At 35.6% G+C, this 16,332-nt stretch overlaps 1 protein-coding gene across 2 annotated transcripts in view; it reads right to left on the reverse strand.

Moving 5' to 3' along the window:
- LOC136825011 (low density lipoprotein receptor adapter protein 1-B-like) overlaps nucleotides 1–15,348 on the reverse strand; it is a 44,690-nt gene extending 29,342 nt beyond the window's left edge. The window contains exon 1 of one of the 2 annotated variants that reach the window (XM_067081044.1): nucleotides 14,883–15,348. In XM_067081044.1, the coding sequence (XP_066937145.1) occupies nucleotides 14,883–14,931 (49 nt within the window). In that variant the 5' untranslated portion in view covers nucleotides 14,932–15,348. Of the gene's footprint in view, nucleotides 1–2,386; nucleotides 2,871–14,882 lie in introns of those variants that run through there. The other variant, XM_067081042.1, reaches the window with a different exon arrangement.
- Between the last annotated feature and the right edge of the window lie 984 nt (nucleotides 15,349–16,332).

The raw sequence follows: 16,332 nt of genomic DNA on the forward strand, positions 1-16,332 counted from the left end.
TGGATTAGGAAATAAATGTTAACAATGGAATTCTTCAAGTACTTTCAAGCATAAATTTGCTTTACACGCTCTCTTAGTAATTTGTTCAGACTATTCAAGGTCAGCTGATCTTGAAAGTTTAAAATGGAAAATAATATTACTCATCAACTTTCCAAGTCCTGCAGTGGATAATTCTGGTATAAAAAATGTGTGCGTGTGCGCTTGTGCTATCGCACAAAACACTGAGCATATACTGCACGTTCATTTAATAATAAATACTTGACTCGCATATCTATTTTCCTTTGATATATCAAGAGCAAGACCTTGAGGATTTTAAATATCAATATATGTCTGAGAAATAGCACTCGAACGTGGCTAAAATAATGTGAAAGAGAAAAATCTTTCAAATATAATTAACCACTGACTGGACGTCATCTAGGTTACGAGAATACCTCGTGCTGTTGGTAACTCTATCCTTACCAACTGAATTTCGCACGTTTAGTAACATCCACCGATAAAATAAAATTTCAGAACTCAATCTGTGATTTGTGATTTATTGTTAAGTTATTCCAGTTATCTAGGAAAACGGAAATTCGAGTAAGTTGCACGGTGCCAAAGACAAGACCTGCAAGACAGCTGCCAAAAATGGAACATGGAAGAATGTGCGCGGGAGGAAAGGAGGGTCCGTCCAAGTCTCAACTTGTTTTGTTCAAATTCTTGATTAAATATTTTGACGAAGACTAATACACCATTCTACAACACGATAAACTAACAACCATGGCAGGTTATGAATACACCTTAGTTAAAGCGATAAATCCACAAATACATATAAAATACTGTATTTGAGAAAATGCTCTTCAAAACCACATTCTGCTTCTGGAATCTTGCTCTGCAGGCAGCGTGCATAATGAATCGCTTCGATTTGCACACGACAAATATCAATACTTCTCTTGAAGACGAGTTTTATTACACTGTCAAACAGATAACATTCGCTTTCTTACAATAAAATTTTAATGAACGAACTGTAGTGACGGCAATATTCACATCTACAGTGATATTTGCATCTACATTTCTCGACTCGGTTACATTCGTCAAGACGCCTAAGTCCGTTAAATCTTCATCATATGAAATTCACTTAATTTCCTACGGAAATCTCGTGATAAAACGATGAATTTAAACCAATCACAACATCAAATGGCAATAACCGAGTCAAATGCCATGCTGAAACCTAATGAAAACACAAGCAAGGTCAATAACTGCGTTTAAAAATAGGGTTAAAAGCTGAAAGCAACCAGCATATAAGATTTGCTTGGAGATCAGCATCTCGAACAAAATACTCAAGGGCAACCCCTGTACACTAATGGGGTCATGATGCAATCTTCGCGACAATAACGAACACTCAGCAGGTAGCACAATACCCATTGCAGTGGGGAGGTGGAGAAAAATACACTTGGAGACCGCTGATACTAGTTGGCAACTCTCTACAACGTCACGGCTGAAGCACGTGGTCCCGTGATCAAAACTTTGCAACCTCCAATATTTTAATCTTAATTTCATCAAAAGTTCGCTTACATTGCATGTGACATCCAACAAGCCAGATTCTACTGTAATTAATGCTAGAGTATGTTTACCCATGTCATGCAAAGTTCAAGCACGAACTGCAACTCTAGTGTGGAAACATTTAAATACCATGCTACATTACCGCGATGATATAGCGCCAGTACATTATTGAGAAAATTTCCTTTCATGCTGAGTGCCATGCAAGTTCCTTACTTTTAATTTGAAACGGCAGTGCATATTCACGGTAAAGGGACACTTGGTCATAGAAAAGGAATTCTTTGACAATGAAAATCACAAGAACTATCTACAATTTCGAAAGGAACCCAAAAATACCTATGACAAATTTTTTCAAGCTACTTAATCTTATGAGCTATGGATGTGGTAACGTTCACTTTGCACAATCTCATATCGGCAATAACTCGAAAAAACGACACGACTGCAACCATCTAAAACAAGTAAATATATCAGAGGGAGTTGGGCACAAAACTACACACGAAAGTTTATCTTTAATCTACTGGTCATTAAATTTAATAAGCAGCAGAGAAGGATACAACAACGAACCGGAACCTTTCATAGAGAGAGAGAGGCGTACTTAAGCCTTCAGTATGTGGATTTATCAAATGCAACATGAGAATAAGAAAGGTTATTCAACAAAAGCAAGCGCAAGATGACTCACAACTAGCTCAAACCACAGCTCAAAACTTCAACCGGTCTGATGATCGAGAAAAACATGTGAATCTGCTTTCCTATTCTAAGGAAAATGTTACCACACTTGCAAATCCAAACAAAATTTAAGGAGAAATCTTTCACGTAGCGAACAAGGTTTATAAAGCGTGCGCTTATGTACCTCTAACAAAAAGCTCCCAAGATAAACAAATGCTTCTAGTGAATATATGCAGTAATGAAGTCATAGTAGATACCAAGCACAGCTGCTCGGCCAGTCGGACTTTTTCATTCAAATATCATTTCTACTGAACCTCTCCCCACCGCGATACTCTACAGACGGAGAGAAAAGGGGAGGGGGAGGGGGGAGGGGTTGATACTGTTCCCGTGCTGTTCACGTGAACACTCCTGGCCCCTCCCTCCCTCGCACGCTGGCTTTTCCCTTACGTGAAGATCGTACAAGATCGGTCAGACGTATCACAAACTGCACCAGGTTTTTTGCAGCGACAGTCAGCACAAAATCATAGACGCAGTTTTGCTTTTTCTTTTACCAAGCAAAAAACCCTGTTATAGAAAATAATGAAGGATCTCTTGTCACAATGTAAGTGAAAGTTATAACAATCAACACCAGCGTTAAGAGTGTACTACCCACACAAATAACGAGAACTAGAGCGCATGCCACCTGTAAGTCGTACAAAATCTATGCAACAACATGAACGACGTAACGGATTACTAACTATTCAGCACCACATGACGACAACCTTCACCCAATAACATTACCATCAGAACGCTGCCTTCTTTACCTTAAAATTCTCGGTCAAGAACAATGCTACCTTCATATGCTATTGAGATACCCCTAACAACACTAGCTAACCAGTCGGAAATTCTCTCTCTCTATATATAAAGGAATTAGATAAATCTCTCATGTGGAATTCATAACAGAAAAGTTCTTTTAGTAGTAATACGACGCGCAAATGGGGAGGAAAATGTAAAATTATCTACACCATTTACTAACTTTTACAAAAACGCAGGTTTTTTTTGCCAAGCAAATAACCATGTTCTAAACCTGACAGTCTAAACACTGTACAACACAAGTAGTCTCTCCAGCGCAATCAGTATCTAAATTCAATTTCACCTACCCAAAGAGACCTTTAGTTCATATTATGTCCGTGGTTACAATCAAAATTAGCAATACACCTCGGCATAGTGAACTTATTCAGAAACTTTTGCATATTTATTTTGCATGAAAAACTGTCCATTCAAGGGTTTTAAACAGACAACATTGCTTCATATATCTTTGTTTTTCGCAATTAATGTAAATCTTTTTGGGAGAAAGGTCTGCATGGAATAAGGCTAGTACATTCACGGGAAAAAAGAAGAGGTCACTTCAAATCAATGCCAGAAAGAAAAATCTGGAACTGTTACCAGTGTTACCAAATTTTATGCCATAATTACGGACCTGTAACCGTATATCAAATAACAGATTTTGTTCAGAGAAAGTCCGGTCAAGCTGACCTGATGGAGTTCCATGAACCTCGGTGAAACCAAATGAACAATACAAAATTAGATATATCATCAAACTAAGAACTGTATTACCATTATAAAAAGAATAAACAAAAGTTTTTAAATTAATTTCCAACACGTAAGGGGAAAACTAAGAGTATACCTAAGTAGAAAAAAATAGCTTTATAACAGGATGTGCGTACAGTCACTTCGGTATGAACGTGACTTCAGTTAGAGAATTTGAACAAACTTTCTCTCACACGACTACAAAATGTTTCTGTGCCTGTTGAGATAAAATGACACAGTTGTTTTAAGGAGAGAGTGAGTGAGTTTGGGACGAACACATACATCCATAATTATATATATATATATATATATATATATATATATATATATATATATATATATATATATATATATATATATATATATATATATATATATATATGATGCCGAAAGAACTTTACATATATCAAGACAATACATACTGTACATATTGGGGTAATATCCTATCTTCGAATCTCAGTCACAAACCGGGAGACAAATGTTAAAAGTAACTAACTATTAGCACGAAGACATTCCCGGGCCATTGTGCCAAACTTGCACAAAATTAAAAGACCAAGAATACCTTCAGCAATATTGGCTGTTTGCCAGGAATACAGAGAACTCTGCAAGATACATTGCAGGTTGGAGGACTGCCAAAACTATGGGAACGCAATTCAAATACTGTTTCGGAAAATAAGAAATAATTTAACGAAAGACAAGACTGGATTTTGTGAATAAAGAATTTCTGGGTTAAGAACTGAGGGTAGGTGATAGTAAGAACTATTAGACTTTTCCAAAGATACAAAAATCTAAGAACTACAACACTTTAACAAAGATACAAAAATCTGATATGCCTAAGTAGTACTATACTTTTCCAAAGATACAAAAATCTGTCAAACGGATACGCAGCATGGAGAAAAGCTGTATCATAAATTTTCCCAGACAACGACACACTTATTGTGGGGGGGAGGAGAATACTGGAGGAATTGGGTTATTTAAAGCCAAATAACCCAATTATTTGAACTATCAATATTAGCAAACGAACTTGACATGTGACCTCGGGTAAAAGCCTGACCAAAGCCAAATCGCTTCTCGTTTTTCTATTAACTTTACGAAAAAAAATTGATTTACTTCCGATGTGCAGATAAGAGGGAGAAAATCGGTCATAGGCCGAGTAAACCTATTCGTCTCATGCCTCAATTCAGGGTCCCGAATCTCTGAATAGCTTCTGAACAGAATTTATAAGTCTCTCGCACTTCGTAGAAGAACGAACCAAGAAAAAAAAAAAAAAAAAAAGAACGAACCAAGGGGAAAAAAAAACTTCAAAAATATTTACTATGACCCTTATCGTTCTCATAAACTGCAATGTTTATTTCTTACTAGAGTTCATGTCTACTTGCCAGAAGAAACCTCGAGTTTATTATATTGATGCTAATACGGTACTATCGAGCATACCAAAACGTGGACATTTTTGCAATAAGCTTCATCATACTAGTTGTTTAAAACCACGAGAGAGAGAGAGAGAGAGAGAGAGAGAGAGAGAGAGAGAGAGAGAGAGAGAGGGTTATAGAAGATAATTATATATATATATATATATATATATATATATATATATATATATATATATATATATATATATATATATATATATATATATATATATATATATTATATATATATATATATATATATATATATATATATATATTATTATATATTATATGAGAGAGAGAGAGAGAGAGAGAGAGAGAGAGAGAGAGAGAGAGAGAGAGAGAGAGAGTTAAAAGCATAATAATATTGCATTTAAACCGAAAAACAGGTGTTTGATAGGAAGTTCCCATGACGAACGCATACACGAAACATCTGCATCCTGTCCTAAACACACTTCTACCCCAGAATACTACCAGGATTAAGCCTGAAATTCAAAGAACGTGGTGTGCAGGCCGGATAAAAACGGGTTTCACGACAGTTCCTTACCCTAATTACCAAAACTCTCTAAGAAATACTGAAGGTTTGAAGGATGTGATAAATGCTTTCAGAGAAAAACACGCAAGAGCGTAGCTTGAAAGGTAGAAACTGTGTTCCCTAACGCATGATCTAAGGCAAGATTTACAACACCGAACAAAGAGCAAGCTTAAACATGTTAAATTGCCTCCAGAACTCCTCTCGAATACCGGCTCATCAAAATTAAACAAAGTAGACTTGGGAATTTTTTTTCCGGCCGTGTGAGAGTAAGGGAATCAGCACCTGTAGCCCCTTTTCCCAGGTGCACGTAAGCAAAATTCATGGCTTCTTTTTCAAAGCTCTGAGCTTGCAGGTCCTGTAATAATTCTCTGTAAAATACATTCAAAATGGAACAGTTTAAACCATTTTTATAAGAAATCTTCGAATGGTAATCATGAAAATTCCCCGTTCTTAGAAGCACAAGAGGTCAATTCTGGTGCGAACAAGTAAACGAAGTAAACTATACCATCCACTTGAAACTGTTACAGTGGCATTTCTACCCTCCCTGAATACAATGTCGCCACCATAAAGTCTTTTATAATACCACCTTTTTTTTATTTAACTGACATAACCCCCTACCAACACAGTTGGTCCTGAGCCTATCAACAATTCCTCGTCTGCTTGGCAACAGAGCCCCAGATACAACTTCTGATCTTACGTAACATTCCATATGGGTGATCCAGTCACGGTAAGGTTACGTTTCTGTTAAAATCACAAACCGTAGTTTTATGTCAAGAGAAGTAACAAAACACACATTTTCTGGAGCCTTTAAAGTACAGAAATATTACGTAACTTAAGAAATCAAAGTTTTCTTCATGTTATTCTTTTTTATTTTAATTGTAATACTAATAAAGATCATAATTATGCTGTAGATATTATTGATTTTCTATTAACAGTATGGAACGGGAAAAGACAGAATATAAGTTGTAACGCCTTGTTTAGCATTCTAAAACATAAATGGAATCTTCGGAAAAAGCTGTTAATGGAGATTTATAAGGTAAAAATTAAAAACTTATTTCCTAAGGTGTATATTACAAAAACATTTTGAATGTTAATGACTAAGTATTGTGTATGGTTACAGACTATATAAAACTTATTACATATACTGTAAATGTTGTATGATGAACACTTGTAAAATAAAAATAAGGAAAAAATTTAGGATAGGTTTAAAGTGAGGTACTAAGGTGAGGTACTGAGGAACATTATTACAGGAAATTTCATGTAATATTGCAACTCGAGACTATGTATATTGTACATTGAACATTTTTAAATAAGATAAAAAAATTATAACCGATGGAATTTACGAAATGATCGCACTACATGAAATTCTTGATATGCATCAAAATACTTAAGAATGGAGACAAAGTTTATGGGAAAATTTTAACCATAGAATGGTTGTCTCTACAAAATCTAGCCATTCATGTAGCTGTGTCGCTTTAGTGCTTCAAAAGTGACATCACAGTTGATAAACATTCAATTCACCAGCCAAGAAATCAATATTCAATATCGTAAAACCGGTTTCTTTTTTTCATATTATATCAGGTAGACAAATCTATTCCAGCCGATAAGAATGTTTGTGACTTGTAGCCGTTGCTTATGTTGTTGCGTGGATTGTCAGCTTATATTTAGTCTAGACCAGTTTAGACCCCAGGACGAATCAACGAAATGAACTTCTATTCCGACTCCCCATCTGCCTTTAAAAACTGGCGGGGTTCCATCGTGTAAAGATGGAAAAATATAGACTACCTAGTACCTAGTATCACTAAGCATATACCGGTAAATGACATTTTGGGAGTTGAAGGCGTGTGTGAATGCGTTTTGTATATTTAACTGCAAGTTAAAAAAAATAAAAGACGTGAAATACGCAACACAACAGCAGATGTTTTAACTAAAAAAAAAAGTTTATTTTGCTTCCCGTACGTACATTAATTTTAGTCTTTTAAATGCAAGTCTGTATACTAAATTGGCATTTCCTTCAATCGCACGAAATTCCAGAGTCATTAAATAAAGCTGTCATTTAACCAACTACGGCAAATACGTGACTTCCGTGGTGTGTATACAGTAGAGTGCCCAGCTGACGCAACACCACCCCCGTTTTACCGAGACCGGGTGACGAAACCTTGAGGCTTCCTCTTAAGCAAGCATCTAGTTTCTCTCTCTCTCTCTCTCTCTCTCTCTCTCTCTCTCTCTCTTACACAATTATATATATATATAATACTGTATATATATATATATATATATATATATATATATATATATATATATATATATATATTTATACATATTTAATATATGCATATATTTATACACACATATATATATATATATATATATATTCTCATACACAATTATATATCTACATAATACATACATATAAAAATATATAAACAAAAACTTGAAACTACTGCACATGGCACTCTTATCTACCAAGAATACGATAACTTCAGTCAGGAGTGACCCAACTACTGTATATCTCCAACCTCAGAAATGAAAATCTCGGAACACAAGGCAGTTAATTTAATGAGAGAAAAACACCGGAAACTCGGGCTGGATTCTCAGCTTCATGAGCTCAAGGGAATTTTGCACCTACATACCAAGACGAAAAATAATTAACATGGCCAGTTTAAGCTGTCTATATAAAAACTGCTTAAAGAAGGAAACAGTGGGAGGAAAAGGAGAAATTTTAATTCATTTTCCTTCTAAAACAATATGACAATAATAATTATGCGTGGTTTACCCCCTCCAATGGCTTTAGATAGCTACTGGACCTCGATCTTCCTCTTGTATCTGTCTGCCTTTCACCCCTAAGCGACCTTCCTTTTTATTCATAAAAACCAGCCAAGGTTTGAGGATATAAACATCAACTAGTTTAGCGGACGATCGTTGCAAATCTAACATTCTGCTTGACGACAAAGTGGAAAGCGTTACAAACGTTCTTACGTAAATACCTAGGATTTATCTGATTTTGAAATATAAAACCTTGACCTATATTATGACATTAATAGCTTAATTATATTACTTAATCTGTTTATATATATACATATATACATATACGTTTACATACACACACACGCGCACACACACACACACTATATATATATATATATATATATATATATATATATATATATATATATATATATATATATATATATATATATATATATATATATATATACATATATATATACATATATATATACATATATATATATATATATATATATATATATATATATATATACATATATATATACATATATATATACATATATATATACATATATATATATATATATATATATATATACATATATATATATATATATATATATATATATATATATATATATATATATATATATATATATATATATATACATATACCTATATATATATATATATATATAAAATATATATATACAAATATATATACATACGTTTAAACAATAATGCAATGAAATACTTGGAGAGAGAATGACACGAGATATCTTGTGGGGCTGGAAAACCCAATCTAGTGTGCTAAACTATGATAAGCAACCTTTCGTGCAGTTCCATTTTTTCTAATCCTGCAAAGGGTGCAAGATCCAGGGATTGAAAAAGTAGACCAAAGGACTTCTCTATAACACAAGTAATTTTGGATCTTTACTGCTTTAAATACTTTTCGAAATAGTATTTAATAATTTTTCGGTCTTGTAAGTGTACGAAAATTTGTGAACTAAGATGCTAGCGTTAATATTACGATGGTTAGAACACGCGGGCGCTGGTAGACTCCACCAGCATAAAAATGAATTGTGTAAGGTAAATTAAATCTCGTTGAAAGGCGCTGAGAGAGAGAGAGAGAGAGAGAGAGAGAGAGAGAGAGAGAGAGAGAGAGAGAGAGAGAGAGAGAGAGAGAGAGAGAAAACGACCTTTCAGTATATAACAGAATTCGATAAAAGTAAAACTAGTATACGTGTGTACTTTGCTTTAAAAACTGGCCATCCAACAATACATACTGGCAATGCAAGAAGAATGAACGGACACTGGAGGTCGCTGCAATATCAACATCTGATCAAACGATAAAATGTTTATCCGAAGGACCGACAAACTTTGCTATCATTGCAGCAAGGGGGTTTAGCTGCACAGATGATCAAGAGCCACGTCAATGATCCTAGTGCCAAGTCTCTAGGCATCATAGGGCTCAGTGTACAGAAGAGGTGAACTGTTCGAAACCTAACATACCGGGTGACACATTTGGGCATAATTTGCTACTGGACAACTGAAAAATATACAGTAGAGTATCCCTGCTACAAAGATATATAAAGTGTACTGAAACGTCTAATTAATCACTGATGTTGTATAGGCCTACAATGGAAACGGACGGTGCAGTTAAAACTGTCGAAAAACGTCACAAGGATTTCTGAGCTTTTATTCGATATTTTTTTTTTTTTTATCTTTTCAACTCAAAGTATGTTTGGCGAAAAAACAGATCCAAAGCAACTGGAACTTCAGAAGCTCAAGCGAAGATGCATTTCAATACATTTCTATCCATTTAGTAATTTAGTTATTTTTTCTTCTTTAATAAGTGGGATCTTTTCTTCTTTATGTATTTCCCTTTACCTCCTAATGACAACCATATTTTTTGGAAGCTTGAACTTCAAGTCAATGGCCCCTGTGGGCTTGTTCCATATGAATAGGTTTCATATTCAGAATAATAATAATAATAATAATAATAATAATAATAATAATAATAATAATAATAATAATAATAATGCATAGTACGTGGCTTTTGTCCTATAATGAGTTATAGTGACAAAATAAGGGTGGGGACCACAAATTTTAATTCCCTACGCATTTCAATGCAATAACAATGGTAAATGTCTTATTTTGAATTCAACTGAGTCAAGCCGTGAATTGACGAGCCAGAAAATCTTCTACCATTTAAGAATCTTTAGCGTTACTTCCCCAGTTACTTAGCAAAGCAGTAAGTTTACCCTCCAAAACAATTCATCCGAAGAAAAGTACTAAAACATGATACAAGAAACTTGACGTGGCCTAGATCTCTGCACAACCCTAGATATAATTTACATTAAATTTTCTACGTAAGGAAGCATTTCCCAGAACACACCATAATTGCCATTTTATTTTACCATCAATCACTAGAGGATGTACGGTGCAGGCAACTATGTTTAACAATGCACAACTAATATGCATATATCTACATGAAATCGGTACTTATTGGCGAGTAACAATTTGTTTAATACATGGCTACATAGTCGATCGACCTCAACCTGACGGCTGATCACTAAACTGAATGGCATCAGTGATGGAACCGGGATATAACCCTGTGGAGAATACTGGCAGACCACAGATACTCATACCTATGACATCAGCAATGATTTTCATCTATTTTCGTCCGAATAATGGAGAAATTTACATAATAGGCATTATGAACAGCGTACAAACTTCGAGCACAGGTATGACAATGAAGATGAAGATGGACAATATTATGAAGTCAACCAAAGCTCAGCTGACAACACAAATTTACTATATTTCTGCATTACCGGACCTTACGTTAAAATTAGTGTAACACTAGTTATGGAAAACTGCTGAAGTCATATCCTGTCTTGTGCACAGACCTTATTTCACATTTTTTTTTTTAGTAAACCTATAACGGCTTAAGAAAATTTGAACAACAGTACCATCTAAAAACCAAGGCTGCCATATACATCAAAGTATAACTGCATAAGACAACCTTACCATCATACCACTCTATACTTCTGTAGTGCCTATGTTTGGTAAGCAAGAATAAGGTTATATCTGAAAAATAACGTGCTTAAAAAATGTTTAATATATCCTTTGATAGCAGCATATACCAAACTCATCTCTTGCTGTGTTCAAATTAATTTCTGATACTGTAATTTCAAGGACAGAGGGGATATTTTACTTTGTCGTTCGTAACTTATATGGAAAGATAATTTCTTGTTACCTCCCAACCTATGATGCAGTGGGGTCGCAAATATAATCTAATAGGTCTGATGTGCTTCTGGTGATCCCCACCTTCACTTCCTTTGGAATTGATTAGTCGACCCATTACAAGACCAACCGTCAATCAATAATGGGGGGACTATACATGGAAACTTGGGACACAGGGTGGGGACACAACTAGTGAAATACAAGGATGCATCCTAACCTACACTTAAGAGCTACATACTGACCGAAGGGGCTTCACACTACTTGTTTAGACCTCTAAAACCTAGACTGACCTTGTCACACGAATCACTATCCCAACTAAAATGGGTAGCCTCTGGACACTCCAACCTAATGTGACCATTGATTTGTTTCCCACTAGGGTCCCACATTGTTAGACAAAGGGGTGAATTAAGTGAATTTCAAATATGTCTGAAATACTAGGTAAACAATACAAAAGGGCCCGCCCTCCTAACAACATGGGAGGCTACAGTGAGAAGCCTGGGCAAGGGAAAACAAAAACTTATGAAACGGGGATGCTTCCTAACCCATATCACATTATCCAACACAACTAAGGGAGGTTTTGGAATCCTCACAACTTAACACATTCTTGAGCACTCAATCACTGAAAAATTTGCTTATGAAAGAAACGGACTGCCCTGGACCCCGAAACCTAACTCGTCCCTAATAATTTGCAAAAGTAGGGTGAGGTTTATAATGGGTTAACCATACATTCGTGATGGTAATGCTAAATTTGTCAATAATACATCAGAATCCATGGCCAATGTAAAGGAGGCGGCCGCACGAAGATAACGTCTTCTAATGTAATTTCTTAACTGGAGAACATAGAAAAGGGTGTATATAATGCAGTAAAGGTGAGATAATGAGAAACCTACAGAGATAATGGGAGAATTGGCCTTCTATTGCTTATAGGCTATCACTGCTTTCATTCCCGAGGGGCTGGCACTAAACACGAAACACGGCGCCACGGGGAGATTCTGCCACGTTTAGCACCAGGCCCTCGGGGACGAACAAAAACAAAACGAAAGACGGTAAATTCCTCCTTATCTTTGTAAATTTCTCAAATGATCTCACCTGTATTGTATTACTATACCTTACTATATTGTTTGATAAAAAAATGATATTTATAAACGATATCTATTGCATGGGTGTCAGAAAACTGTAGACGGAACAACTGGAAAACAGGAGTCAAGCAGGACACAGATGAGTTAACGTATTAAACATTACATACAAAATTGAAGATAGAAATATCAGTTGTGAAATGACAAATTGAGAAAGGATTCGTCGTTGGTAAAAGATAAATGTCATGACCAAAACAGTCAAGAAAGCAACCCACTGGACCTTTAGTTGAAAATTGCTCTAAAGTATTATGGGGACATATGTAAACGAATTACAGTTCTTAAATCCAACCAAAATCTCTTTCGCTACAATATGCCACAGTTAGGCACAGAAACAAAAATGTCTTAGAATTGACATTAATACTCTATAAACTTATTTTCAATATCTAATAAGACTCGAACAACATGCACAAAAATATACTTAAATCACACGGTTCAAAACACATCACAAGCTATTTGAAACTGTGAACACATACAGAACGCCTCGCCGTCTAGCCTACATTGACTAACATTCTACATTCTACACATTACTAATTCAGGTACAGATTTTTGCATTAATACACAGAAAATACATTGCAGAATGAATGTCATACGGGGGTCGGGGGCCATGGACACACTGGAACACTTCAGACTTCGTTACCTAAGCTATCGTTGCAGACAGCTCAAGCCTGAACTATTTACTTATATACATTATATATATATATATATATATATATATATATATATATATATACATATTTCTGATGTATTTCGGGCTAAAAACAAGAGAATGCTGCTTCTATTTGAACGTTGCTATGACACACACCGGGTGAGTTCGCGTGGGTCAACCACCACGGTACACTCATGCCCGCCCAAATGTGGGAAAGCAAAAATGGCTTTTCGAAAATGTTTCAAAATAAAAGCCCATAAACCTATTTCACTCGAGACTACATGGATGCGTGTGCTGTTAGGATTAAATAAACTAGTTTGATGTCTGGCAACTAAAAAACCTAGCCTACTGTACTAGGTTTGTATAGTTAAAAAAATAACTGTGCATGAAAACGGAAATTTTGGTACTTAGGAGACGGAAATTTTGGTACTTAGGAAAAAAGTTTATTTTTGTAGGTCAATCAAAGAGGAAGTCACAGAATTTACGATTATGTGCAGTGTAATTGGGATAGCTGATGTTTTTGGGTAAAATAGCTCAAAAAGATGAAGCTTGTTGCAGTTTACTAGCCAATGTTCTGGATACTCTACAGGCCTAGTATGTATTAGGCTAAACAAGACTAATGACACTGTACTGAACCAGAGATGCTCAGCTTCAGTGTGTATTTAAGGACTATCATAAAACATGGTTTGCAAATTCGTACTGGAAACAATTGTATTTAGTTTAAGAAATGCTGAACTGCCCTACTGCCATACATTCCGGTCAAGTCTGGTGGCAATTTTCGGGACCTGATACCTCGAATTAATGGTTAGTCAAACATAATGAACCAAGATTGTGTATGGTCCTGCCTTAAATTCAGCAAAAAATTAACAACTACGTATATGTGTATGGATTACTTGAATCCTATGACCTAAACCTTCACAGAACGTACTTAAAACTGTTATCTAGGTTAAGCTAATACCTGTGCCGTATCTAATCTAGTTTTAGGCTTAGTTGTAGCCTATTATTTGCGTTTAGCTAATACCCGTGCCGTATCTAATCTAGTTTTGGGCCTAGTTGTAGCCAAAATGAAACCTTCCCATAATAATAATAAAGTCTACCAACAAAAAGCCGGCGAATGGCCCAAAATAATAAAATGGCCATAGCAGGCAAATTTTTCACGCAAGCTGACGATATACCGTTGGGGAAATTTTCACCTTACAACTAGGCGAATTCAAGTCAGACTGCTTGTCTCCCTAGTTTACGCTTCATCTATATAGCCCTGGAGTGCAAGCCACTAGTCTCAAGAAAGATGCAGGTATTCCTTTCAGCACTAAGCCATCAAAAATAAAAAAAAAAACGGTCAACAAAGGTGGCCTGATTAAACACCGTACAATTCATTCGTTACTTACTTTTATGTTTACTGGTCCCATTGAAGAGTGCTCGTAGAAGAGAGGACATGATGGCGAAACGTCCAACACTATTTATTTACAAAAGAATAGTTTATCTCACTAATAAATGGGAACAGATGTCGTTGAGAATCTCTCGACGTGGTGATCATGAAACTACAGAGAAACGGAACTCCGACAACGAGACGACACAACCAACGACTACGGAGGTATGCACAACTCTGGTAATTTTCTCACTTGACAGCCCGCCAAACGTTCATACAGTTGCCCTTTAGTCATTTATTTTCATTCTTCCACTTATTCAGATCTATTTAATGTATTTATTTATCCTTAAATTAATCAAATTGTAACTAAGTAGTTTAAAGAATATCTTCCTCATGTTTCTGTTCACGCAATAGCTCGCTGATGCAATCAACAAAATAATTCATGGCAACTCACGCACTGCCTGGTCGATGACAGAAGAGACAATGTAGGCATGCGCATTGGCCCCAAAAATGAATGATACAGTGTAGTGTTTTCGAATTTAACATTAGACATTGGTCAGTATTTTCCTTGGTTTAGAACACAGTATCATAATAATTTTAGCAATAATGATTCTTCTATATAAAAAAAAATGTACGTTGTTATTGCTATAGCCATTCTAGTGAATTTTCCTCATCAACTTGCAACCATGGTATTCGGGTTATTTCACGCAATGTAAACTACCTATTATGGCTGTTCACTAGATTTCACAACACTCGTCAGACTTATATTTTTAGATTTCTTTTCAACAAGATTGTTATATCTTAAATTACATGGTAAACTTCTTTCTAACGCTGATCCCACACCCGCTATGGCGTTTCAATTTATATTCAAGCTAATAAAAGTATCGATTTCAAACTGGAAACTAATGATAATAGTAAAGGAAACTTCAAATTTGTGTAAACGAAGCGCGCGCGCACACATACCCACACACACACACGAGAGAGAGAGAGAGAGAGAGAGAGAGAGAGAGAGAGAGAGAGAGAGAGAGAGAGAGAGACTAACAAATGTATATATAGTTATATGGTGGTCCTCTGCGATAAGTTGCATACTGTAACTTTCCTGAAACCATCACTCGACGATTAGTCATGGCAGTTCAGAAAAAGTCTTACACAAGATACTTACGGTCTCTGAGTTGTCAGCGAAGAATGCCGCTGGCATTCTTAATCATCTTAGATCGCACTAATTAATTGTATAAGAAGTGCAGTGTATACAGGGGAACCCAAAACCCTGATGTGTATCGTTTGCTTAAATCCCTCTGTGCAAACTACTAGCACCTTTTTACAGGGTAACTACCAAATTGTGCAAAATTGTATATCTTTAACTACACCGAACGTTCTTAGACCCAGGTTGATTTTATGTTGTTGAAATGAGAATGTTTTTGTGAGACAATGCATACCTAGCTCGGTTTGGAAAATAAGAAACGGTGATT

This window comes from Macrobrachium rosenbergii, chromosome 36 (genome assembly GCF_040412425.1).
Source record: "Macrobrachium rosenbergii isolate ZJJX-2024 chromosome 36, ASM4041242v1, whole genome shotgun sequence".
Taxonomy (NCBI): domain Eukaryota; kingdom Metazoa; phylum Arthropoda; class Malacostraca; order Decapoda; family Palaemonidae; genus Macrobrachium; species Macrobrachium rosenbergii.